At 38.1% G+C, this 25,444-nt stretch overlaps 1 protein-coding gene across 1 annotated transcript in view; it reads right to left on the reverse strand.

Moving 5' to 3' along the window:
• The window catches only part of KCNK2 (potassium two pore domain channel subfamily K member 2), a 151,663-nt gene that overhangs the window by 95,564 nt on the left and 30,655 nt on the right, over positions 1 to 25,444 (reverse strand). The window contains exon 3 of the mRNA XM_056110674.1: positions 14,703 to 14,820. Coding sequence (XP_055966649.1) covers positions 14,703 to 14,820 — 118 coding nt within the window. The remainder of the gene's footprint in view (positions 1 to 14,702; positions 14,821 to 25,444) is intronic.

The raw sequence follows: 25,444 nt of genomic DNA on the forward strand, positions 1-25,444 counted from the left end.
CTCAAAGATGAAGTCCAGAGACTCTTCAGAAAAGAGCAGAAAATGGAAAAGAGACTCACAATTCGGGAACAGATGGCAAGAGAAGATCATGATGAAGCCAAGAGGGGTAACACAAGAATTATTGGAGTCCCAGAGGGACAGGAAGAAAACCCTGATGAAGAAGAAACTGCCAAAGACATCATTGCTATGACGTTTCCAGAGCTGAAGAAACATGTGATCACATTCAGGAGGTTCGAAGGGTACAAGCTAGAAGAAATCCAAAAAAAATACTGCAAGACACATCCTGATCAAAATGACCAAAACCTTAGATAGAGACAAAATTCTGAAAGCAACAAGATCAAAGAAAGAAATTTCCTACGAAGGAGGATCCTTAAGATTCACAGCTGATTTGTCTGATGAAACCCTCATGCCCGAAAACAGTGGTGAGATATAGTGAAAAAACTCAATGAAATAAATGCCTCACCAAAAATACCTTACCCAGTGAAACTCTTATTCATAAAAGAAGGAAGATGACACAGTTTCACGGACAAACAACAGCTCAGGAACTTCACAGACTCAAAACCATGGTTACAAGAACAACTAAATGGGCTACTTTAAGACAAGACAGGCTCCTCAAATACACCAAACTTCAAAAAAAATGGGACAAAACCACATAACAATAATCTTTCTCAACGTCAATAGGCTAAATGCACCAATTAAAAGACAAAGAGTGGCAGGATAGATTAGAAAATTGAACCCAACATTCTTCTGCCTCCAAGAAACACATATCAATACTGAAAGCAAACACAGGCTCAGAATCAAAGGCTGGAAAACAATCCTCCAGGCAAACAATTCCCATAAATAGTTGCGGTAGCCATCCTAGTATCTGACCACATTTATTTCAGACTGAAGAAGGTCACAAATATCACCCGGATACCAAAAACATACAGAGATACCACAAAGAAAGAGAATTTCAGGACGATATCCCTGTTGAACACCGACGCAAAGATCCTCAACAAACTATTAGCAAATAGAATCAAACGACTCATCAAAAAGATCACACACCATGACCAAGTGATCCCAGTGATGCAAGGATGGTTTAACATTCGGAAATCAATCAACATAATCCATTATATCAACAAAAGAAAAGATAAAAATCATATGATCATATCAATAGTTGTAGAGAAAGCATTTGACAAGATCGAGCACCCGTTAATGATGAAAACCCTTGCCAAAATGGGTATAGAGGGAACTTTCCTCAATATAGTTAAATCCATCTGCCAGAAGCCTACAGCAAGTATCATTCTCAATGGGGAAAAACTGAGAGCCTTCCCTCTAAGATCAGGAACGAGACAAGGATGCCCACTCTCTCCACTGCTGTTCAATATAGTACTGGAAGTGATTGCAATAGCAGTTAGGCAAGAAAAAGATATTAAGGGCATTCAGGTAGGAAAGGAAGAAATCAAGCTCTCACTATTCGCAGATGATATGATACTATACTTAGAGAACACTATTACCTCAACCAAGAAACTCCTAGAAACAATAGACTTGTATAGTAAAGTGGCAGACTATAAAATCAATACCTAAAAGTCCATAGCTTTCCTAAACACAAACAGTGAGAGAGAAGAAAGTGACATGAAAAACAATCCCATTCACAATTGTGCCCCTGAAAATTAAGTACTTAGGAATCAGCTTAACTAAGGAAGTAAAGGAACTGTAAAGAGAAAACTACAAAACTCTACTTCAGGAAATAAAAGAGGACATGAGGAAATGGAAAGATATCCCCTGCTCATGGATCGGGAGAATTAACATTGTCAAAATGGCAATTCTTCCCAAAACATTGTACAAATTCAATGCAATCCCTATAACGATACCCATGAAATTCTTTAAAGAAATGGAGCAAACACTCCTGAAATTTATATGAAACAATAAGCCCCCAAGAATAGCTAAAGCAATTCTTGGGAAAAAGAAAATGGGAGGAATCAACCTCCCTAACTTCAAACTCTACTACAAAGCAGTAATAATTAAAATAGCATGGTACTGGAAGAAATGCAGAGCTGCAGACCAATGGAACAGGGTTGAATAAACTGACATCTAACTCAAACAAATGATAATCTAATCTTTGAAAAAGGAGCAAGAATTATGAGTGGAGTAACGAAAGCCTGTTTAACAAATTGTTCTGGCAAACTGGACGGCAACATGCAAAAAATGGGCTCAGAGCTCTGCCTAACACCATGTACAAAAGTGAGATCAAAATGGATTAAAAACCTCAACATCAGACCAGAATCTATAAGGTACTTTGAAGACAAAGTTGGCAAAACTCTCCATGACATTGAAGCTAATGGTATCTTCAAAGATGTCATGCCACTGGTCGAGCAAGTAAAAACAGATAGATTTGGGACTATCTTAAACTAAGAAGCTATCTTAAACTAAGTCCCCATTTGGGAATATCTTAAACTAAGAAGCTTCTGCACCTCAAAAGAAACAGTGACCAAAATACAAAGACAGTCTACAGAATGGGAAAGGATATTCGCCCAATATACATTCGACAAGGGGTTGATATCAAGGATATAAAGTACTGGTTGAACTCCACAAGAAGAAAAGATCCAACCCCATCAAAAAATGGGGCGACAAAATGAACAGACACTTTTTCAAAGAAGAAATTCTAATGGCAAAAAGACACATGAGAAAATGCTGTACATCATTACTCATCAGGGAGATGCAGATCAAAACCACAATGAGATATCATCTCATACCACAGAGATTGGCCCACATCCAAAAGAACAAAAGTAACGGTGCTAGGCGCGTATGTGGTGAGAAAGGGACCCTCCTTCACTGCTGGTGGGAATGCCGACTGATTCAGCCCTTTTGGAAAATAGTATGGACGATTCTCAAAAAATTAGAAATTGAGCTCCCATTTGACCCAGCAATACTACTCCTGGGAATATATCCCAGAGAGGCAAAAAACTGTAGTCGAAGTGACATCTGCACTTGTTTGTTCATTCCAGCACTCTTTACAACAGCCAGAATCTGGAAAAAACCTGAAATCCCGAGAACAGATGATTGGTTAAAGAAACTTTGGTACATCTACACAATGGAGTACTATGTAGCTGTTAGAAAAGATGAAGTCATGAAATTACATACAAGTGGTACTACATGGAAAGTATCAGGTTAAGCGAAATGAGTCAGAAAGTGAGGGACAGACATAGAAAGATTGCATTCATATGGGGAACATAAAGTAACAAAATAGGAGACTAACACCCAAGAATAGCCAAAGTTAGTACCAGGAGGTTTACTTCATGGCTTAGAGGCCAGCCACGCATGCTAGGGGAAAAGGCAGCTCAGATAGAGAAGGGAGCACCAAATAAAGGGTGTTGGGAGGATCCTCCCAGGATGGGAGATGCATGCTGAAACTAGACTCTAGACCGAACATGATTGCCACTCAATGCCTCTTTTGCAAACCACAGCACCCAAAAGGAGAGAGAGAACAAAGGGGATTGCCCTGCCAGCGAGGCAGGGTGGGATTTGGGGGATGGGTGTGGGAGGGATACTAGGATCCGTGGTGGTAGAAAATGGGCACTGGTGTAGGGATGGGTACTTGATCACTGTATAACTGAAACCCAAGCACAAAAATTTGTAAGTCTACAACTGTACCTCTTGGTTTGTCACTAATAAAAATTAAATAAAAAAAGAAAAGATGAAGTCGTGAAATTCACATACAATTGGTACTACATGAAAAGTTTCATGCTAAGCGAAATGAGTCAGAAAGTGAGGGACAGAGAGAGAAAGATTGCATTTATCTGGGGAACATAAAGTAACAAAATAGGAGACTAACTCCTAAGAATAGCCAAGATAAGTACCAGGAGGTTCACTCCATGGCTTGGAAGTCAGCTGCACATGCTAGGGGAAAAGACAGAGAGGTGAGCACCAAATAAAGGGTGTTGGGATGATCCTCCCAAGATGGGAGATGCGTGCTGAAAGTAGACTATAGACCAAACATGACCGCCACTTAATGCCTCTTTTGCAAATGACATCACACAAAAGGAGATAGAGAACAAATGGGAATGCCCTGCCACAGAGGCAGGGTGGGATGGGGGACATGGGGGATGGGAGGGATTTTTGGATGAATGGTGGTTGAGAATGGGCACTGGGGTCGGGATGGGTAGTTGATCACTGTATAACTGAAACCCAAGGACAAAAATTTGTAAGTTTACAACTGTACCTCATAGTGTTTCAATAATAAAAATAAAAAAAGACTATTCCACATGAACAAATGCCAGAACGGAAATGGAAATCTACCTCTTATATTTTCAAAGTATATTCTTTTCTCTTACATTGAATCTTTCCTTCACTCCAAAGAACAAAGACTTTCTGCAGTAATGCTAGATAGTAAGCTCAGCTTGCTAGCCATAAGTTCCTGTTGGAATCAATCAGCAATGCCACCCTGAGAAGAAGGCAGCCAAAATCAATACCCAAAAAAGTGGGCGGGGCTAGTGCTAAGAGCAGGTATTTAATGAAGCAGGTTATTGTCTGATTTTGTCCACAGGCCATAGTTTTGTTTTAGAACACCTTGATACTAAAGCCAAAATTCAGACTTTCAGACTTTGTATTTATTTATTTAACAATTTGTCTTCCTCATAATTAAAAATTATGATATTTAATCTTGGTACTTATCATTACTCAAATATTCTAAATGCTAAGTGACAGCGCCAATGCCTGCAAAGTCTCTGCACAAAATTTAGGGCTAGAAATTTACAAGCTTGCCTTTTGAGAGCATTTTCTGATGATACCACAGTCCAGGGAGTTGTTTGGGAATCCAATCTCCTTCAATAGGAGCCAATACTACAGGTAAAACTTGAAAAATTGTAAAAAAATTGAAAAACTTGAAAATTGTAGTGATGGCATTAAGGCTAGTTCAGAAAAACAAGCTGAAATACAGATAATTTCCTAGAGGACCTGACTGGCATGAATCTCATACCAAAGCAAGTTTTTCTGGCCAAGACCAAATGAAGGAAGACCATGTAAGCACCTCTATAGCACCAGGTTCACGGGTGTCACAGGAGCCCCTGTTAGCAGAGGTCTGACTAAGAACAAGCATCATGCTGTCCTGAGAACTGGCTAGACAGTGCACGCAAGACAAGGTACCCTTTTGAGGTACCTGAGGCAGGCACTATCTGCTGACTCAGAAAATAACACCACCCGGGATGCCACAAACTTTCAGAAGAAAAGCCCAGGTACAGGGACCAGTGACTGAAAACTCCAGGGCGCCTGGAAGTGGTGTCGGGGATGGGCCGACCTTACCCACCTCCCTGCCTCTTGGAGTCCTGGCTGTCATGTCCAGGAACTACCTCTGGATGCCATTTAAGCACAATAAGGCATGACGAGAATCACAAATGAATCTTAGAACCGGTTAGATCGCTGCAGAGATGTCTCTGGATCTCAATTATTTAAAATTTTAAAATTCCAGGAGCATGAGGCTACACAACTTCTCATGCTAGTCATTTGCACCCTTGTTAGCAGTGCAAAATAAATCTAGCATTTATCTGTGGCAGGCAGGCTTGAGTGGTGGTGGGAAAATTAAAAAATAATGATGGTGGGAAGGTGTAATGGTGATGGTATTGATTGAATATAATCAATTATTATGAACAACTTTTAAAAAATAAAATTTAAAAATAAAAAAAGAGAGAGAAAAGAACACCATACCTTCACATACTCAGAGGCATACCTTCTTCAAAGATCCCATAGAGATAGGGCCAGAGAGATAGCGCAGGAACTAAAGCACTTGCCTTGAAAGTGACCAACCCTGGTTTGATCCTGGCTCTGAGCACAGAGTCAAGAGTAAGTTCTGAGCACCGCTGGGTGTGGCATCAGCACACCCTAAAAACAAAATAAATTTAAAATCTTTAAAACCCATAGAAAACCAGTTTCCACAAATGCCAATTTTTATAATATTTGTCAGTGAATACTAACCCCTCAAAACCATATTGAATATTATATTGAGGATCACATTTTGGCTTACCTACATATAATGAAAACAACGCACTTCAACTCAAACACAGCTTGATTAAAAACTATAATAAAGCAAGTCAAATCTAAACCATAACACTGTGAGTATATCTGGTTTTCCAAACTTTCATAAATTAATGAAATTTAGATACTATATGTATTTACAAGAATTAAAAATACATGGATTAAGTTTTAAAGTAGAATTTATTTTCCTTCTTTATTACTATGAACAGTATAAGTTTCAAAAGATAACAGTGGCTCATTCTAATTTAATTAATAGCAATCACTGTAATAATAAAATCCATTTGCTCGCAGTATATGGTCATTTGATATAAAACATTTTTACATTGATTTCTTGCTTGCACAATTCGGCTGCAGGAAATATTGGTCCCATTTGACAAATGAGAACATTAAGGCTAATAGAATTGTGATCTGTTCAAGAATAAACTGGAGCTTGAGGCAAAGAGCAAAACTCTCCAACTGAGATTTCCTTAAATGAAATCTTCTCAACCTCCAGCCAGGTAACCACTCCTTCAAAAAAAAAAGGTGGTGTGGGGGGCGGGGAATTGTTTCTATTCAGAGCCACCTTAGTAAAGTACAGGTTGTGTGATTATGTAGGGCATATTATTGACTTGTGGTATAAGAGTTAGTCGTGTCTACATCTATTTTTTCAAGATTAAATTACATTAAGACAGTTTCTATAAAGTTGTCTGCACATGTCATTGAAATGAGGTACTAAAACAAGACTTCTCTTGAGCTGGAGTAAGGCATTTGCCTGGCACGTGGCTGATTCCAATTTGATCCCTGGCACCACATGTGATTCACCACACACTGCCAGGAATGATCTCTGAGCACAGAACCAAGTGAGCCTTGAGCAACACTTACCCAAAATCAATAAATCAATCAATAACAGGCCTTTCTTGAGCAGGAGTTCTGTGGGCACTGTCCTTTGTTTTTCCTTGCTGTTTATCTTGAGGAAATTCATGAATCATTAAGATCTTCAATAAAGAAAAGTCAGTTTAGAAGGGAGAAGGCCAACACAGTGACCGTGCCCACCTGGAGGTTACTCCTGCTGTTTTCAAGTTGGAAGGGTATACTATAGCCTAAGATTATGAATGAACGGGTGTGTTTAATGACCCTGTGACTTTCAGTTACTCATGCTCTCAATATTCTCCAGTGCTCCATCTGAACCAAGAGTCAGCACTAAGAATCCCTTTCCTTTCAGGATTCATCATGTATGCAACATACTTGGTGTGCACACAAGCCGTAACACTTGCACGTGAACTTCACTTGGCACAGGTATTTATTTTATACACATTATGCTATATTTATTCTACCACATAACTTACAATGAGAATTTTCTAAGAGTAAGATTACACAAGTCTAAAATTATCCAGAAAGGAAAAAAAGATTGGGGAAACAAATATGCAGCATAAATACTAATTGAAAGTGGGCAGGCTCAGACAAATGCTATTACATTCCTTTCTTGTTGAATGAAATATTTGAGCTTCTCAAAAAGCACTTTTTGATAATCATCTCAAGTTCTAATCACATTCAGTGAAGCAATACTTGCCTCTCTGGGAGTCAAATTAATTCTCTTAGTCTTTAATCTTTGATCAACAGTACTGCTTTGTAGGGGTTGGAAAAAGGGGAGAGATAAACAAAACAGTCTCTTTTCACTGTGTGAACTTCAGGGTGCATCTTTACGTTCTAGTTTTGGGTAATTCCATGACCAGGACATTTAGCAGAGGTGGTTTGCCAGAAAATTAAACACATGCTACAGTAAACTTTTCAGGGGTTGTTCTTTAGTATCATTCTAATATTGGGGCATCTATAGTGAGATCTTGAATTTTATTTCTAATATTTATAACTTGTCTCATTCTCCTTTTCATCTTGATTCATCAATTTAAAAAAATGTTTGTATCTGGTTTATTTCTTAACATATTATTCTCAAGATTCACATATAATGTAGTAAGAAGAAGAATCTCCTTAGCCTTAAAGGCTGAATACTATTCCATTGTGTGTGGACTACATTTTGCCCTTTCATATTTTCATGGGCAACTGACACTGTCACAATATATTGGTTATTGTGAACAATGCAGCAATAAACATTAGTATTCGAACATTTATTTGGAAATCTTCAGCTTTCATAGATTTTTCTCAATTGTTTTTCTATTCTCATGTTTGTTTATTCATGTTCTTATGTTTCCTAGTTTATTCCCCACTTCAATGAGCCTATTCTGCTCTTTACTTCCTAAATTCTGAAGGTAAACTTAGATGATTTTCTTTTAAAAGTATGTAAACATTCAATTCTATAAATTTCTTTATAACTTTTAAATCCTTGTTCAAAATAGTTTAGAATGCTTTTTAATTGTTCTTGGGAAACTTTTTTCCTGATTTGTCCCAGAAATAGAAGATATGGTTTCACATGTAAGTGTTAGAAAGAAAATCTGTGACATTTTTCTGTGGCTGATTGACAGATGAATTCTATACTGACTGAAGAATATACTTGGTATAAAAATTCAATTCTTAAAAAAAGTAAAAAAATAAACTTTGTCTAAAGAAATAAACCTACATGAAGATTCAAAATGGCAGGAACAGATGTTATATCCTGAGGTAGGTTTATTTTCACTAGGTGGAAGGGGACAGCCAGTGAGACTCAAAGACCCAAAACAACTTCTTGTTTTCAACTTCTATGCTTTCAATACCATACTACCACCAGGACCAAATTGTGGAAACTATTACTCATTTTAATAAGCTGGACGGAAGTAAAGGCAATGAGACTGTTGAAACAGAGCTCAATGTCACCTCACATATTTATTTACCTTTAAAGTGGGTTTTTAAAATCCATCATGCCATACTTACAGAACAGCCCAGAGACCATAAAATGACACAGAACCACAAGTTCAAGGCATGAACAAGGAACCATCCCCACATCCAGAGCTCTAGCCAAAAGCTTCCTGTCAAATTCAACACCATAGTATCAAGTTCACTCACTTCCATGTTCAGAGTGTGGTCTCATGAGATCTTAAGATTGAACCAAAAATATGGATCTCCTCCCTACCCTTCACTGTTTTGTTTCTACCATGTCAGAATAAAGACTTGAGACAGAGAAGAAGAAGGTTCATGCTTTGAAACACACCTGCTGCGTTTCCAAAGCCACCTCTATTAGATGCTGCTTGTGAAAATGACTCCAAAATTAAACTCCCTGAATCCATTACCCTCTCCCACCCCACCCATGTGCTTATGCTTTTAATCAAAGAATCATTGTGCTAAACAGATTAAATTGGAACTGGATTCACTGTCCTAAGGGCTTTAGCAACTCAATCTGGTTCAAAGCGAAACAGGGGACCAAAGCAATAGTACAGCAGGTACGGCACTTACCTTGAAAGCAACAACTGGGTTTGATGCCCAGCAACCTATATAGTTCCTGAGAACTGCCCTGAACATAGAGCCAGAAATAATCCCCGAGCACCACAGGGTATGGATAAAGCAAAAGCCCAAAGGTGGGTTCACAACAGAGAGAATGTGAGCACAGGAATCTCAGAGTACAATTATGCCTCTAGACTCAAGAAGTGGAAAACTAGGGTTGTCCACAAATATAAGAAATACTACTTTTCAGAAACACTTCCCATCAGACTGCATGTGATTCTCTGTGATCTAGGGAAGCTTAAAAGCAGAGGTACACTGCTTTGTGCCCAGGATAAATTATGAGGATGGGGAAAGCTGTTGCAAAACTTCTGTCTCTGTTCTTGCAACTGACTCTTCATGAGGGCAAAAAGGGACTATAGTTCAGTGTCTGTGGGTAATAACATCATTCACATTTCATTTTAATCTCTAAACTGACTTCAAAATGCAATCCAGCATGACATCATGTGTGCCCTGAACCTTTCCTAGAATTTATTTCTTACTGAATTTAAAATTACTTAAAATTCGACTCTAAAAACCACCACCTTCCCACCCCCCTATGTTCTGAGGGAACTAGATGTTCACCAGTGAGCTCCCTCTAACCCTGCCTAGGTCCAATCTCCACCCTTCTCACCACCATCACCTTCCCAAGTTCAAGACAATGGCTTTTCAACGGGCTTATGACATAACCTTATTCATTTTCCTGTGCCTTTATAACTTCCTTGGGTGGACTATGTCATACCAGGCTTCTCTTCTGCTTAGACAGTTGAAAGAACTCCTGACGGACTGAGAAAGTGGCCAGGTCCTGCTCAGTCAGCAGTGCCCAGGATCCTGTTTACCAGCTAACTTGCTTTTTCCTCTAGGCTCTGTGGCAAGGCCTCTGTCTTCCTGGGGCTCTCATCACCTGTCCTTCCCAGGCTCTGCTGGGCTCCCTTCCAGAACTAACCGTGGCTTCCTTCTCTGCATATCTCATTTCTATTTTACTCCTTTCTCTTTGTCTGTGTACTCAGCATGCATTCAGCTATTATGTTCTCCCATTGCTGCTTAAATGACCTGACTCTACTTTGCACACAGATCAGTGATGTCAGATGCATAATGCTGACCAGGCCCATGAAACACTGGGTCTGAATAACAGGACTGCCCCCTAAATGGTCACACACTGCCCAGCAAGCGACTCCTCACTCTGTGTCTGATTTCTCACCCAGGCCAGTTGGTTTTTGCAATGGATTATGTCAACATTTTGACTTATTTGCATACCCAATCCACTTCTCTCTGCCCCCCCACCCCCAGCCAATACTGTCCCTCTACTTTTGCAGCTCATTCGTATGGTCTTCTCACTGCTCTAATAGGTCATAAAATCCACAGTTCACTTTTCAGATAGATATATCTTCAGAGGTCATGTCTCATCTGTCAACTCTCCCTCAAATCCCTACGTTCTATGTTCTTACACCAGGTACCAAATTTTCAAGCATCAAATAACAGTATTCTCCCCATCTGCATCAGTCCACAATATCTCCCATTACTAATCCTCAAGCAACTCTTCTGGTCTATTCAAATACATTTTTTATCCTCCCAATAGGTTCATTTCTCTGCTTTTGCTTAGCTATGATGGGAAGGTCTAACCTCATCATCTACACCAAAATCTTTTCACTAAAACAAAGAACAAATCCAACTTTTTGAGTTAAACCTTTCTTCCTGGTACCAGTAAACCTGTTCCTCACTTACTACAGTTGAAGTGTTGCTCCATAAAACATTTTATTTTACTGGATTCATTTCTTCAATTCTTCTGTTGTTTCATATGTATTAAAGCACTCTTCCGAATTAAATCGCAAGCAAGGAATCTTGCTATCATTTGATAAACATCGAGCATTGATAGGAATAGAACAAGTAAATACTAGCAAAGCAACCTACCCAACCTTCAGATTTACAGTCCAAAAAATAGATTAACCCCTCAACCACAATTACCATTTAGACAAATTGTACCACCAAGCAGGCGATGCCATTTCTTAGCTCTCCTCTTCTCTGGGTGGACCTCTGATGCTGGGGTTGGACTAGCCACCTTAGTACATCTGGAAAACCCCTAATTCCTTTACCATTCTAAATGAGGATATTTATTACAGAAAGGGACTATTCTTTGCCTGTTCTTTATACATCTAACTATCCAATATTCATGGGAACTGTTGCTCCTATATTCGCAGTGAAGTTTCTTATCCCATAAGACCTGTCTTACAGTCTAAATGGCCATTTTCCCACCAGTCACCCTGATATGACTGAAAGAGAGCATCAAGTAACTCACCTCTTACCTTTACAGGAGCAGCATAAAAACACTTTTCTGTTTGTTGAAGAATTAAATGAGTAAGCAGACAATAAAGTAGATAATAAAATAGGTTGAAGAAACTGAGAATCAGCTTGGTGCTGTCATTATGAACAATATGTTATCATTGGAGAGCCCAGAAAGCTACTGAGAGTATATCGCCCCCTTGGCAAAGCCTGGCAAGCTACCCGTGATGTATTTGATATGCCAAACACAGTAACAACAAGTCTCACGATGAAGACGTTACTGGGCCCGCTCCAGCAAATCGATGAACAATGGGAGGACCGTAACCGTGATCTTATCATTGAGAATATATATCTGCCTTTCATTCCAGAAATACTTATTAAGCATCCACTGTGTGGCAGGCATTGTGGATATAGACCCAGACCCATCAGATCAAAATAATTTTTTAAATTTATAGAACTTGCTTCTTCTTCACTGAGACAGACAAGGCACCATGGTGCTTGCCCTGGGAACTGCAGGAAAGTTCTGAGTGGTTTCTTTTCTGCAGTGACACTGAGGGGGTGACAGTGTGCAGGATGAGTGTGTTCATTGAAATTTCAGGTTTCTGTTAAAGGCAGAGCCAACCGGATGGAGTGATAGGCTGGCAGCAGTGGATGAGAAGGGAACGTTATAGGGTGAATTTTCCTCTGTGCAACTGTGGAATAGAATTTGTTAAGGTACAGATCTGAACAGGGGATGAAGAGCTATGAAGATGTTCTCTAAAATTGGGTCTTCTGTCATCCTATTTTCTGTGACTGAACTTTCCTTGGGTATAATTTCAAAGAAGAGGAAAGGTTACTTTGACTCCTTGACAAACAGAACATTGAATAGAAAAATCTTGGGTGACTGAAGTCAGCTCCATAGAGCACTGCCTGTCCCAGCCAAAGCAATTAGTTCTCTCAAACCGCCTCAAGTTCTATTTTTAAAAGACCTATGCAAAGAAGCTAGTGCTAGAGGTTACAATTTCTATGATTGCTAAAAACCACTTCAAAGCTCATGTGATTATTATTGCCAGCAATATTAATGATTATATTTTGAATTTAATTGAGTCACAGTTTGGATATTAAAAGAATTTTGATGCAAGAGGTTACCATGTTTATCCCCATGCAGACATGCTATAGTCTAAGGTCGGAGGACAGAGTCCTGACTAGGAGTGAGAGACCAGGGAGGGGATTTGTGTGGCCCAGAATAACTTGGCCCACAAAAGACTAAAGCCTGAGATAGAATGGGATTTGGGCTGTAAGACAGTAACCTAAACCACCTAAATCTATAATTTAGGGTAAAACTGGTAATAACAGTTCATTTTTTCAATTGTTGAAGTATATGTCTGAAAGACTTACTGAATTTGAGGATATAAAAAGAGAGACTGTTTATAAACACACAGTGCAGCAACAAGCCTATGTCCTGACTAAGTCCTGCAGGACCATTCAGAGGTGATCACAATGACTTGGAACTCAGACTTCTGCATTTTTAATGGACAGAAACAAACCATTCCACATTTGGTTTGTGAGATTTTTTTCTCCTTCCAACACTCTGAGTAGTTTACACAATAAACAGCTATTTCCATAGTAGCAATGCACAAGATGTCTATGCCCCAAAGTTAACCTGTCATTACAGATAAAAATCAAGGCTACTGTTCTTCCAGATGTTCACAGCCACACAACTTTCAACCTAGCTGATAGAAACGTAAGGGTAAGGGTAAACATATTTCCTTGACCTCAGAACTAAGGCAAAAAATCAACCTCTGAAGGTATTCATTTCACTGGCAAGTCATTCAGCCCAAAGACACATTGCAAGGACTGCACATAATGACCTGATACCATAAAATCTTCTGTAAAGGAAATCGTGAGTGAGAGTCCCCATAAACTGACCATTTTCTCTTAGGAAGGACTTTGACATAAACTTCTGATTCATTCTAAAACCTTATGCACTCCATAACTTGTTGGTGACATCAGAGAATAAAATTAAAACATTAATTCACTGACCGCCAATTAGATATCAGGCCCATGAGAGAGAATTTTCATTTTAAGCAGTTACAGAAGAACTACCTTGTACACACATCTTGTACATTTGATCTAAAATTCAATCTAAATTGTGGTGAGTCATTTTCCTTCCCTTGCTTGAGAATTATCTTTAAATCTACCTCCTTCCATGAAGCAAGAGAGTTGGAGTATCCCTCTCTACTCTCCTACCTAGCACAGCAAGCGAAGCCCCTGGGATAGTTCTCATGCCCTGAAGGACTGACTGCAAAGAATCTACCTATATAAAGTTTCAAGCATATGCACGGCCCAAAAGAGACCATTCAGTGACCTTGAAAAGAGTCAACAATGTGATTAGACAATTAACACCATGATTAAAAGGGAAAAAAGTAAATGCCTAAATTTTCATTCTCTCATCATTTTCATTCATTCAAGCATTCATTTCAAATCTTCATGTTTGTGTTCTTCATTTTCTAAGATATATTTGTACTATATAAAAAATATCATGCATACAAAACAAGCCCAGCAGTAATCCTAATGAATAAACAAATATATGAGAACAAGAACAATCTGTTTATGTATAGGATTAAAACTTGAACATTTTTAATGGTTAAGTTAGATAAGAACTTCATGAAAAGAATGTCAAAGTTATAGTCAAGTCCTCTTTGGGAAATAAAGAATTAAAGATACAGAAAAATTTTAAAACTATTTACACCCATCCGCATTTTAAGTACTTTCTTGACATTTTGATCTATTAGTCAAGTGACTCAAATATACTGCTCTTGCATTTCATTTGCATTTGAAACAACGCATAACAATTCAGTATTCATTATATCTGTGGAACAATAACAAATTCATTCCCATTATTCCTTTACTCAAAACTTTAATTCCTCATTTCAAAATAAATTTTCTACCTTACATCAACCATTTTAACCAACTGATAAAAAGGCAAATAAAGGAATTTTAGCTCACAGACTGTACCAAAATAAAAAATAAAATAAGTTGTCTCCTACCTATGGTTGTGATAACAGTGCCAGCAAAGAAGAAGGAACTTCCCAAGTCCCAGTGACTGATTTGATTGGAGGTGTTTCCTAAAGGGATAATCCCTGCATTTATTGCTGCCACTATTTGCTGCAAGTTTAAAAAGAAATTTATCAGTTCACATGATTCACAAGGGTCATCAATCAGCACACATTCCACCCCAGATTTCTAATTAGACAAAGAAGCTCTGAAATTCCATTTAAAGTATACAACACAGATGAACACTTTATAATACACAATAATAACAGAGGGAAGTGGGTTTCCATGAAGCTTAATATATACTATAGTATCAATGTTCATTCATATCATCATTTTTAGTGACAACTGAATTAATGGCTAATGCAGTAATGTTCTTCAGTAAATAACACGGAGTTAAAATATCAGATTAAAACTACAATGTAAAGCATATGTGAGAGATTAATTTAAAAAATCAGTATCAATGAAAAATAAACTTGCACCCAAGTTCAGGTTGTATGTGTGGAGAATATATAACAGTAAAGTCCAATAAAACAGGCTAAGCAATTCACAATCAAACTCAAGTCTATTCATTCTTAGCTAAATTCATAGACTTCCTACAGATTTTTATAAGTTTTAGAATGATAGAAATAACCAAGGATCTGTAGGGGATGGTTAATGATGTGTATAGACACAAGGATATGGGATGCTGCCTTGATTAGTTCTGAGAGACAAACATAAAAGGTGCCCTGGTTCATCCTTCAAACACCACCAGATGTTGGGTAGAGTGGGTGGAGAGGGCCAGAAACACAAAACGAAGAACCTGTTAGGAGATTATATACAGTGAAAGAAAGATGCACAGATCATGCAAGATGTTTCTGCTGAGATCATTTTAGCAATCTTTATCACTTCATTTCTAGATTTTAAGATTAGAAGGAAATTTGACAGTCAAGAATATAAAAGATCAAGTCAGATAAAGTTACTTATAAGTAACTTACAAGTATATAGTGTATATATACACTTATAATGGCTCATGACAGAAGTTGTGTTGTGAAATAAGTACTGTTAGATGAGTTTTAAGCAGCAAAACAGGTGAAATGCAATATAAATTCCCTTTTGACTTTTCTCTTTAAGTTGTTAATTTATTTCATTTTTCATAACCTATGAACTCAGTCATGTGTAAAGTTAACAGAACTAAAATGATTTGTTTATCTTTGGACTGCAGTATATTTATTATGAAATAATTATAAAAATACAGAAAAGAATAAATATAGCAACTAAAATTGTTGATGACTTCAGATCCAATATAATCACACTTAGAGTATAATAGTATCTATTGCTGGCATTCTGGTATACTTACTACAAAGTTGGATTTATAAAATATATAAATGTGTTCTCTAGTGTTAATATAGTTCTATATACAATTTTCCTTGTTGTTGACATATTTACTTAATTGCTTTATATGTAGCAATTAGTTATTCAAGATGATTATTAGAATTTACAACGCTCCCCAAAGTTTACAAGTTCTGAGCAATTCTATTATTTCCAATATGAATAATATCTTGCCTTTACTGAACTATTTATTGTTTTATTAAGAATAAATTTAGGGGCTGGATCAATAACACAGCGAGTAGGGCATTTGCCTTGCATGTGGCTGACCCAGGTTCAACTCCCAGCATCTCATATGGTCCCCTGAGCACCGCCAGGAGTAATTCCTGCGTGCAAAAGCCAAGAGTAACCCCTGTGCATCACCGGGTGTGACCCAAAAAGCAATAAAAAGAAAAAAGAAAAGAAAAAGTATACATTTGTTCAAGATTAAATTTAATTATTAAGAATTGTTGGGGCTGGAGCGATAGCACAGCGGGTAGGGCATTTGCCTTGCACGCGGCCAACCCGGGTTCGATTCCCAGCATCCCAAATGGTCCCCCGAGCACCGCCAGGAGTAATTTATGAGTGCATGAGCCAGGAGTAACCCCTGTGTATCACCAGGTATGACCCCCCAAAATTGTTTATTACTTATGCATTCATTATTCTGTATGACCTTTGTACTCTTGAGAGTAATAAAATTATAACGGACATGAACCAAAAACATTAGAGATCATTAAGAAAAATTTAGTGGTTTGTAATTCCAGGAAAAACTAAACTTGAATTAAAACTCAAAGGTGGTAGGAATTGAAACCCAATCTTACAATTGAATCCAATGGGTATTTTTACATTTTACAGAAATTTCTTCAATACATTCATTTCTTTGAAAAACTACCACTTGTTGGGGCCGGAGCAATAGCACAGCAGGTAGGGCATTTGCCTTGCATGCGGCCAACCCAGGTTTGATTCCCAGCAACATATATGGTCCCCTGAGCACTGCCAGCAGTAATTCCTGAGTGCATGAGCCAGGAGTAACCCCTGTGCAAAGCCGGGTGTGACCCAAAAAGAAAAAAAAAAGAAAGAAAAACTATCACTTGTCTGTGGTGATAGCCAATAGAGAAACAAGAAAAAGAAAAAAATACAAGTTAAAGTTATGGATGATAAAATATAAATCACACCTTTAATTTTTGCCTCCTTAAAATTAATTTTTTATTTTAATTATTTTTAATATTTTGGAGCGATAGCACAGCGGGTAGGGCGTCTGCCTTGCACGCCTTGCACGCAGCCAACATGACCCACCCGAGTTCGATTCCTCCGCCCCTCTCAGAGAGCCCGGCAAGCTACCGAGATATTCGATATGCCAGACACAGTAACAACAAAGTCTCCAATGGAGACGTTATTGGGCCCGCTTGAGCAATTATTTTTGATAAAATTAATTATTTTATTAAATCTAGGAAAGAAATTTTCCAACCAGTGACAAAATAACCTTCATATCCAACACCCATGTTAGTCTATTTCTTTGTCAATAATGATTTTCAATGTTAACAAGACATATGAAAAAGGTACACAAATTATTTTAATACAAAAGAAGCCAAGTCATGCTTAAAATCAGAAAGAGTTCTGTCTGGCCATGTATGGGTTGTAAACAGTTAGCACAGAGCTGTGATGATCGCAACAGAAGTGTGTGATATAACTTGGTGTATGTAAAATCACCATGAGAATGAATCTAACTTGAGAAACTTTTTCTGTAATATTCTTTCAAATTATTTTTATTTTTTATACAAGACCTCTTACTCAATATCCACAGGAAAATAGATGATCTTGACAAGTGTACTGACACAGATGTAAAAGGTCCTGCAATTTCAACTCCAATAAATACAATTTCTACATATGGCATATTGTGTTAGTATAGTAGTAATTACTTCTTTAATTAAAATTTGTCATTAAAGACAACTTTTGTGGGCTATCAAGTCATGTGACAAATTGTCACTACATTAGACTATTCAGAGTATAGAGAATATGGGACCTTATGCAATTAATCCTAAAATATTATTGATTACAGAAGTATTGATTAAAGAAGAGCTTCCAAACCGAAAAATCTATACTAGAACTCATGTGAGATATCCTGACTTGGATTCACATTCACTTATAAAATACTTCTTTTATGCATTAAGGTAAGAGAGCTGAGCAACTGGATCTAGAGAAATCTGGGAATCAGTCTAAGAATATGCTAAGAAGTTACTACTCTTAGATAAGAAAAGTAATCACACATTAAAATAGTTAAGAAATTTTTAGTTGCCATGACAACAGTGGCTTTGGAACCAAAGTTCACAGAGTCCCACTGTGTGCCTGAGCATGTGGAGTCATAAGAAGTTGATGTCTCTGTGTCATCTGGCATTCTGGAACTCTTTTCAGCTTTCCTGACACACTCACTTGTCACTGTCTGAGACTAACACTGCCTTGGAATTAAAACCATTACTGACAGTCACGAAAATGTGATTATGAGTCCAAAGATCGGGATTAACATTTCTCTGGTTATAAAGGACTTTAGCAGCTATTTAGCCACCTGAGGGAAGGCCTAAAGAACGCTTTTTCAGAGTACTTTATACTGTGAATCTCTAAGCACAAGTGACACCAGAAGTTCTGATCTACTTTTCTCCCTTTACTCAGATGCTTCTGCTCATTGAAATAATACAAAATGTTCTGAATGCTCTCCTCCAAGTCCTCCTCTGTTAAGATCATAAATTAGGGTTTTATTAAAATATATTGCTGAATATATAATTATAAAAGCAGAGCTATGTCAATAATCTGTAACCTCTGAATGATGTCAAAAGTCTGAATGGAAGGGACATGCATGTGCACCTAATTAGGTCCCACCACTAATACAAATACAATTTTTTTACACTGGACTTTTACAATGGTGCTTTATTTTCTCTCCTTTGGAAAAAAAGACATTATTTACAATAAATTGGTATAGAAGCTAAATCCAGTTATAATTATACTATCACCTCTTTAATAACACCACTCCCCAGAGGGTATCACAAGTACTCTGTTGTCAAATTTCTATGCAGTACTATTTGACATCTTTATAGACCACTATTTCTCTAGGGTTGGGACAAGCTTTAAGCAGAGAGAATACTAGTCTTTAGGGAAGAAATTGAAAAACCCATCCCAACACTGCATTGCAACTGTGACAACAAAAGTCTTTTGAAAGACGTGAAAAATGCACAACAAGGAAAGCAAAATAGTAAATGATTCCTCCTTGACAAAGGACTTGGTAACAAGCTACTGAAGAAGGAATCACTGGGATATATTGTTCCACCATGGAAATCATCACTATCTGTCAACAGTATGCTAACCAAATAAGGCCCATTGGCAAAGACTGCAGGCTCCTTATGAATCTCATTCCCAAACGAGATACAATCCATCACTGTTGGCTGTAGGTCAACACCAGTCTCACTTGATGGTGGTGATGTGAACTGCTTGAAAAGGTCTGGGTCCTAAAACCCAGGTATCTCATGAGGGCCTTTCTTTCCTCTTGTGGGCTGGGAATTCACACACAGCCCTGAAGGAGCCCAGCACCTTTCGCTGGCATGTTGAATCACTGAGTAACAACTGATCATCCATTGCCTGGGTTTTTACTTTCACTTCATTGGCCGTGCCTGTCTAGAAAGACTTCATTGGCACAGGAAACTCCTGCTCTGCCCTCAGTCCTGAAAACCTAGGGATGCTTTATATTTCAAAGTAGGGTCAACGAGGAACTAGCAATACAGGGTGTTAAAGTATACCTACAAAGACATCCCCACTGGCTAAAACTCCCCAGAATCCACATCCACCTTCTGCCCCTTCCTGGAACTCTGTTAACTACAACAGTTCAATTGGCATCCTTGCATGGCTTGGATTCGAGACATGTTACATGTAACCTGGGCTGGAGCAATAGCACAGCAGGTAGGGCGTTTGCCTTGAGCACGGCCCACCTGCGTTTGATTCCTTCACCCCTCTCGGAGAGCCCGGCAAGCTCCTGAGAGTATCCCACATGCATGGCAGAACCTGACCAGCTACCCGTGTCTGCCATATTCAATATGTGTGGCATATTTGATATGCCAAAAACAGTAACAAAGTCTCACAATGGAGACGCTACTGGTGCCCGCTCGAGCAAATCGATGAACAACAGGACAGTGCTACAGTACTACATGTAACCTAATTTAAAAAAATTTTGTGTAATTGCATGAAGAGGTACATTATTTGTTGTTTCTTTAGGCAAAATGAAATATCTACAGAAATCAAAAAAAGAAAAGGAAATCCCAGAATTACTTTACACAATTACTATAAGTTTTAACAAAGAAAAAATAGGTTTTCCAAAAATATTCCCTATAAAAACCTTTTTATTTCATGTGTGTAAAAGGAATACAGTATATTTTCATATTTTATTCATAACACAAGTAGCTAAATCATTCTTCAATGTCTGGTTGATTTGTTTTCAAAATTTCCCCAGAGTATAAGGTAATAGGTGAGAAAGTGAGAAAGTTAATAGGCACTAAAGTTTTCAATTTATTGTTTTTGTTGAAAACAATTTAAATAAAAATGTAGTTTATGTTTTCATAAAGACGTTTTCAAAACATTTGAAAGTTCTTCAAATAATGACTGATCTAAGCTTAACCACACATCACTTAGAAACTTCTTAGAAAGAGATATTCTTTTTAAAGCAAAAATCTTAATTCTCTTAACTTAAAGAGGGCATTTCCCAATGCAGTTTCAACTAGATTTTAGAAAGCACCTCTAAAAGTAAACATCTCATTTCCCTTCCTAGGTTTTTCCTTCTATTTTTGCATTATAGCCTTGCGGGTCACAGCTATTTCTGTGCACACTAATGAAGTATACAGCTGTTTTCTTGCTCTTTTGAAAGTGTGAACTTATTTCCTATTAATAGGAACAAAAGCTTAAAATCCAAAGTAGGATATCACAGAGAGTTGAAGGTGGATGTCAAAAGCAGCCCAGAAGCAAGAGATACACTGTCTGGTACATCTGATGGTAGATGGCTAGGTTCACTTTGATATATATTTTAAATAATAAAGGTAATACATTTGGCAGTATTTTGGAGAACAAGAGGTTTTTTTAATTATTAAAATAATATCAGTCACTATAAGAGTTTGGGTTTTGTTTAAAAACTGTAATGATGGAATCTGCTTTCAGATAGTATCACTTAGTATACACATGGGCCAAGGAAGTGCTTTGAAATAATTTACATCTCATCTGGTCATCAATACCTTACCAAGTGTCACTTGTAACCTTATTATACCTTTACTTTTCTAATAAATCAAGTGACCATTTACAGAGTGTTAACAAGGCGAGAACTGGACTTGAAACACTGAGATGCTATTTTTCTTGGAACTCTGTCATAGAGAGGATAAAATATAGCCAGGTTCTGAGTCTGTGCAACTCTGAAGGAGGTAGAAAGGTAGAAGTTGACAAAAGCATACAATCCTGAGTCTTCCAGCTGGACACTTACATGACTTCTAAACTCCAGATTATGATGTGGCATAGCAATATTTCATGGGGATATTAATCTCATTCTATCCTCAGGTCCCTTCCACCTTTCTCAGTATAAGTAGGGGCTTAGAGGAAAAGAGAAAATAAAAGATACATATTGAGAGAGAAGGAGGTGGAATGATAAATCAGAAAGAACAAAAGGGCAAATCACAGAGGAAAAATAAAGATTGTTCAGATAACAAAGACAGTTCTATAAAGATGAGAGAAACTTAATGCCATGTTATAGTCACTCTATCTAGGAACTTCTTTTTTAAAAGTTGTTCTTAAAATAGGATTTGAGTAGGCAGAATGCTGCGATTGAGGACAGACAGCACCTAAAACATTATTTCTATCCCATTATGCCAAAGTAGACCATACTAACCGACACTGATTCGTGTGCTATCTTGTGAAGGTCTGACATTCCAAAATATTGAGAATAAATAATCCAAAATGGGATAAAGGGAGTTTTACTCAAATTTACACAGATGTACACAAATCCAAATCATTTACACAAATCAAAAAAATTCCAAAATCTGGAGGTGCTCTTGGCATTACATCTCGGATGTAATTTATATCCACATGTGCAGTTTTCCAGTACATTTAAGCTGACCATAACAAATACACAGTTAAACAAAAACATGTCTCATATCAATATTAAAATGACTACAAAGGAGTAGTTAAAGAAATTTCTCAATCTTGAAAGATTAATTATTTTATACTACAAGATTTTTTAAAACAAATGAACTCTTCCCTTATCCTATGTGAGTATATAACTAAAATATCCAGGGTCCTTTGGAAGGTTAATTCAGGCAGTAATATTCTTGTCTTGCACGAGATTCACCCTTGTTTAATCCTTGGCTCCACATTTAGAGTCCTCTGAATACTGGCAGGGATCACTCCTGAGTACAGAATCAGGAATATCCCCTGAAAACTACCTGGTGAGTGCCACCCCCATAATAAAATAAAATACCACAGCCAGGATGGAAGAACTCACATTCCGTACAACATGCAAGCAACAAAGTGACCAGGGAACCAGTATCTGAATCAATCCAACCAAAGAGTGTCATCAATCAAAACAAAAGATCACAATCCTAAAACATTCCAATCCTGATAGACTCACTCAGCTTCAGGCCCTGTAAAATTTACATACTGCTACCAAGTTGACTTGGTGCCATTAATAAGCCTGCAAGCATCTTCTGTGTTTTCAAAAGTTCCAGGTGAAATTTCTTAAGATAATTCAGAATAAGTTTTCAAATGATTTGCTAACATCATGTAAAGAAAAGGCATTCTTACAAAACTGTTAAATATGTTTATATTTCCTGGCTCAATGTCACACAATCAGACATCAAAAATAAAACATGAGTAACTTCCCCACATGCAGTGATTCATACTTATCCTGCCTTAGCGTTCTGGCTTGTCTCCCAATTGATTCTCAATTATTCTCTATACTCACCAGTTACAGCAAAGACTGAATTGGTAGAAATTCCTTTTGTTGAAAAACAGAAGTTTTATGGAATTCCACATATGTTTTCAAGCCAATCAAAACTAACCCTTTGACACCTGTCCTGTAGCTGTCTCACTAAAATGCAATGAATTGTGTCCCTCAGGCATAGTTCTCACAATGAGAAGGAACCTGCCATCTCTGCTCGTTTTGATCATTAGTCACTCACATGAGTTCTCCTTTTCATCTTCTTTCATGCGAGGAAGAAGCAATCTCAGAAGCACTTCAGAGCAAAGCCTCCTATGAACTGGAAAATGCCCCAAAGCTAAGCGACAGACTCCAGATAAGAGGGTCTTCTCTGCTCAGAACCCAGAGAATGAAGAGTCTCTGACAAGGACAGTCTTCAGCAGAAGGTGGGTCTAATTAAATAAGAAGGAACAAGATGAGCCAAAGATGGCTCGTCTTCAAGTTTCCTGTCCCAAGTCCATTCAAACCAAGGCTGTGTCTATGCTGGTAGACTCCTCTGAGACATTACTCTGTTTATCCATACCCTTAGAGGCTTTCTCCACACTAAGACTTAGGATACTATGATGCATTGCCGACTCCCTAGTGGCTATTTCTCTCAGTGCCATGCTTGGGCATGTGAAAGGCAGTGCAAACTGATCCTGAGCCACATCACACCCCCCACCTCACACACCCCATTCTTCCTGTGCTCCCATCTATCCACTAGCAACCTACCCACATACCAATTTATGAGTTTCTAAGCCAATGACTCATCTGAAGTGTTTTCCCCTTCACCATCTCCCATTAGGTTCTGTAAGCTTTACTCTGTGGATTCCAATTTGACCACATCTTTTGGCAGCTGCTTCTATCTGCATCCAGGCCACTGCTGCCTTGAACCTCTGCCTGGATCTCTCAGAAGACTTCCATTTGGCCCCACATGCTCTGTTCCTCCCAAAGCAACTGCAGTGAATCCTGGAAGTTATAAATCAGATCATAACTCTGCTCTTCTCTCAGTCCCTTTCTGTTCCTGCAGTTCACAACTAGTAAAACCTGAGGTCCCCTTAGACTGACCAAAAGGGCCTATGGGATCTGGGTCTCTTGTTACTCTTCTGACCTTTTAATGTGCAAATCCCCTTTACTCATCCCTTTGAAACCTGTGGCTTTTTCTGACCACTGAGCCTGATTCCTGGCCTTTCCACTCTCTCTTTCCTACGTGAATGTCTCGCTCTGATCATCATTAAGTACATTGCAGATCTGTGCACAGCTACTGCCTTTCCAATCTGGGCTAACTGTGTCTCCAAACTGCTAATCTAACTGACTTTCCTGATCTTCCCATGTAGTGAGCCTAGATCATGACTCTAATTCATAATCTATATTCTTAGCTAGAATGTTTTTTTCTTTCTACGGTGCCTAGAACTGTTTGAAATTACCTTATAGGGGCCAGGAGATAGGATGGTGTTTGGAGTGCTTGCTGAGCATTCCCCAACCCTGATTCAATTCCCTGCCAGAGGGACATGGGTACCCCTTGCATCACAGCCAGCCTAGATAGCAGAGAATTGTTGATTCAGAAAAAGATCAATGTTAAGGAAGAAAGAAAGAAAAAGGGACTTTGAAGAAAGTCTAGGGGATTTATACCTTTATATCAAGTAGAAGACTTGCCTAGCATACATTCCAAAATAAGAGAAAGAAAAGGCAGAAGACTTAAATTTTTTTAATGTAAAAATCCTCCCGAATCTGGCAAAGGAAATGCATGGCCAGGTTCCAGAAGCCCAGACCAACCCAAGTTAGAAGATATGAAAGTTCATGCCAATATATATCATAACTCAATTGCCAGAAGTCAAAAACAAAGAGAAATTTTAAAGCAACAGAAAAGTGATTCATCACATACAAAAGAGCCCCCAGACAACAAACAGTGCAAGAAAGAATAGAATGGGATATGTATATTCAAAGTGCTAGATAAAAAAATGACCAACTAAGAATCCTGCATCCAGCAAAACTGTACTGATAAAATGGAAGATAAAAGCTTTCCCAGAGAAACAAAAGCTGATAGGAACTCAGCATCACTCAACCCTCAGCACCACTCAACCCTCAGTACCACTCAACCCTCAGCTCCATGCAACTGTCAAGCAGAATATAACAGGGATAACACAGATATGAAGAAGGTGAAATTTCTGACTTCTGAAAAATACATGGTTAGAACAATAGAGACAGTCTGATACTTATAAGAGAAAAAAAATGAACAAAAGGAGAAATTTTGGACTGGGAGGAAGGGAGTTTGGGGAGCCAATGGTAATTTAGAATTGTTTTGTCAAGAATCAGTAATATAATCTGGGCTGGAGCAATAGCACAGTGGTAGGGCATTTGCCTTGTGTGCAGCCAGCCCAGCAGAGCCGGGTTCTATTCCTCTGCCCCTCTCGGAGA

This window comes from Sorex fumeus, unplaced genomic scaffold (assembly GCF_029834395.1).
Source record: "Sorex fumeus unplaced genomic scaffold, SorFum_2.1 ptg000010l, whole genome shotgun sequence".
Classification (NCBI taxonomy): domain Eukaryota; kingdom Metazoa; phylum Chordata; class Mammalia; order Eulipotyphla; family Soricidae; genus Sorex; species Sorex fumeus.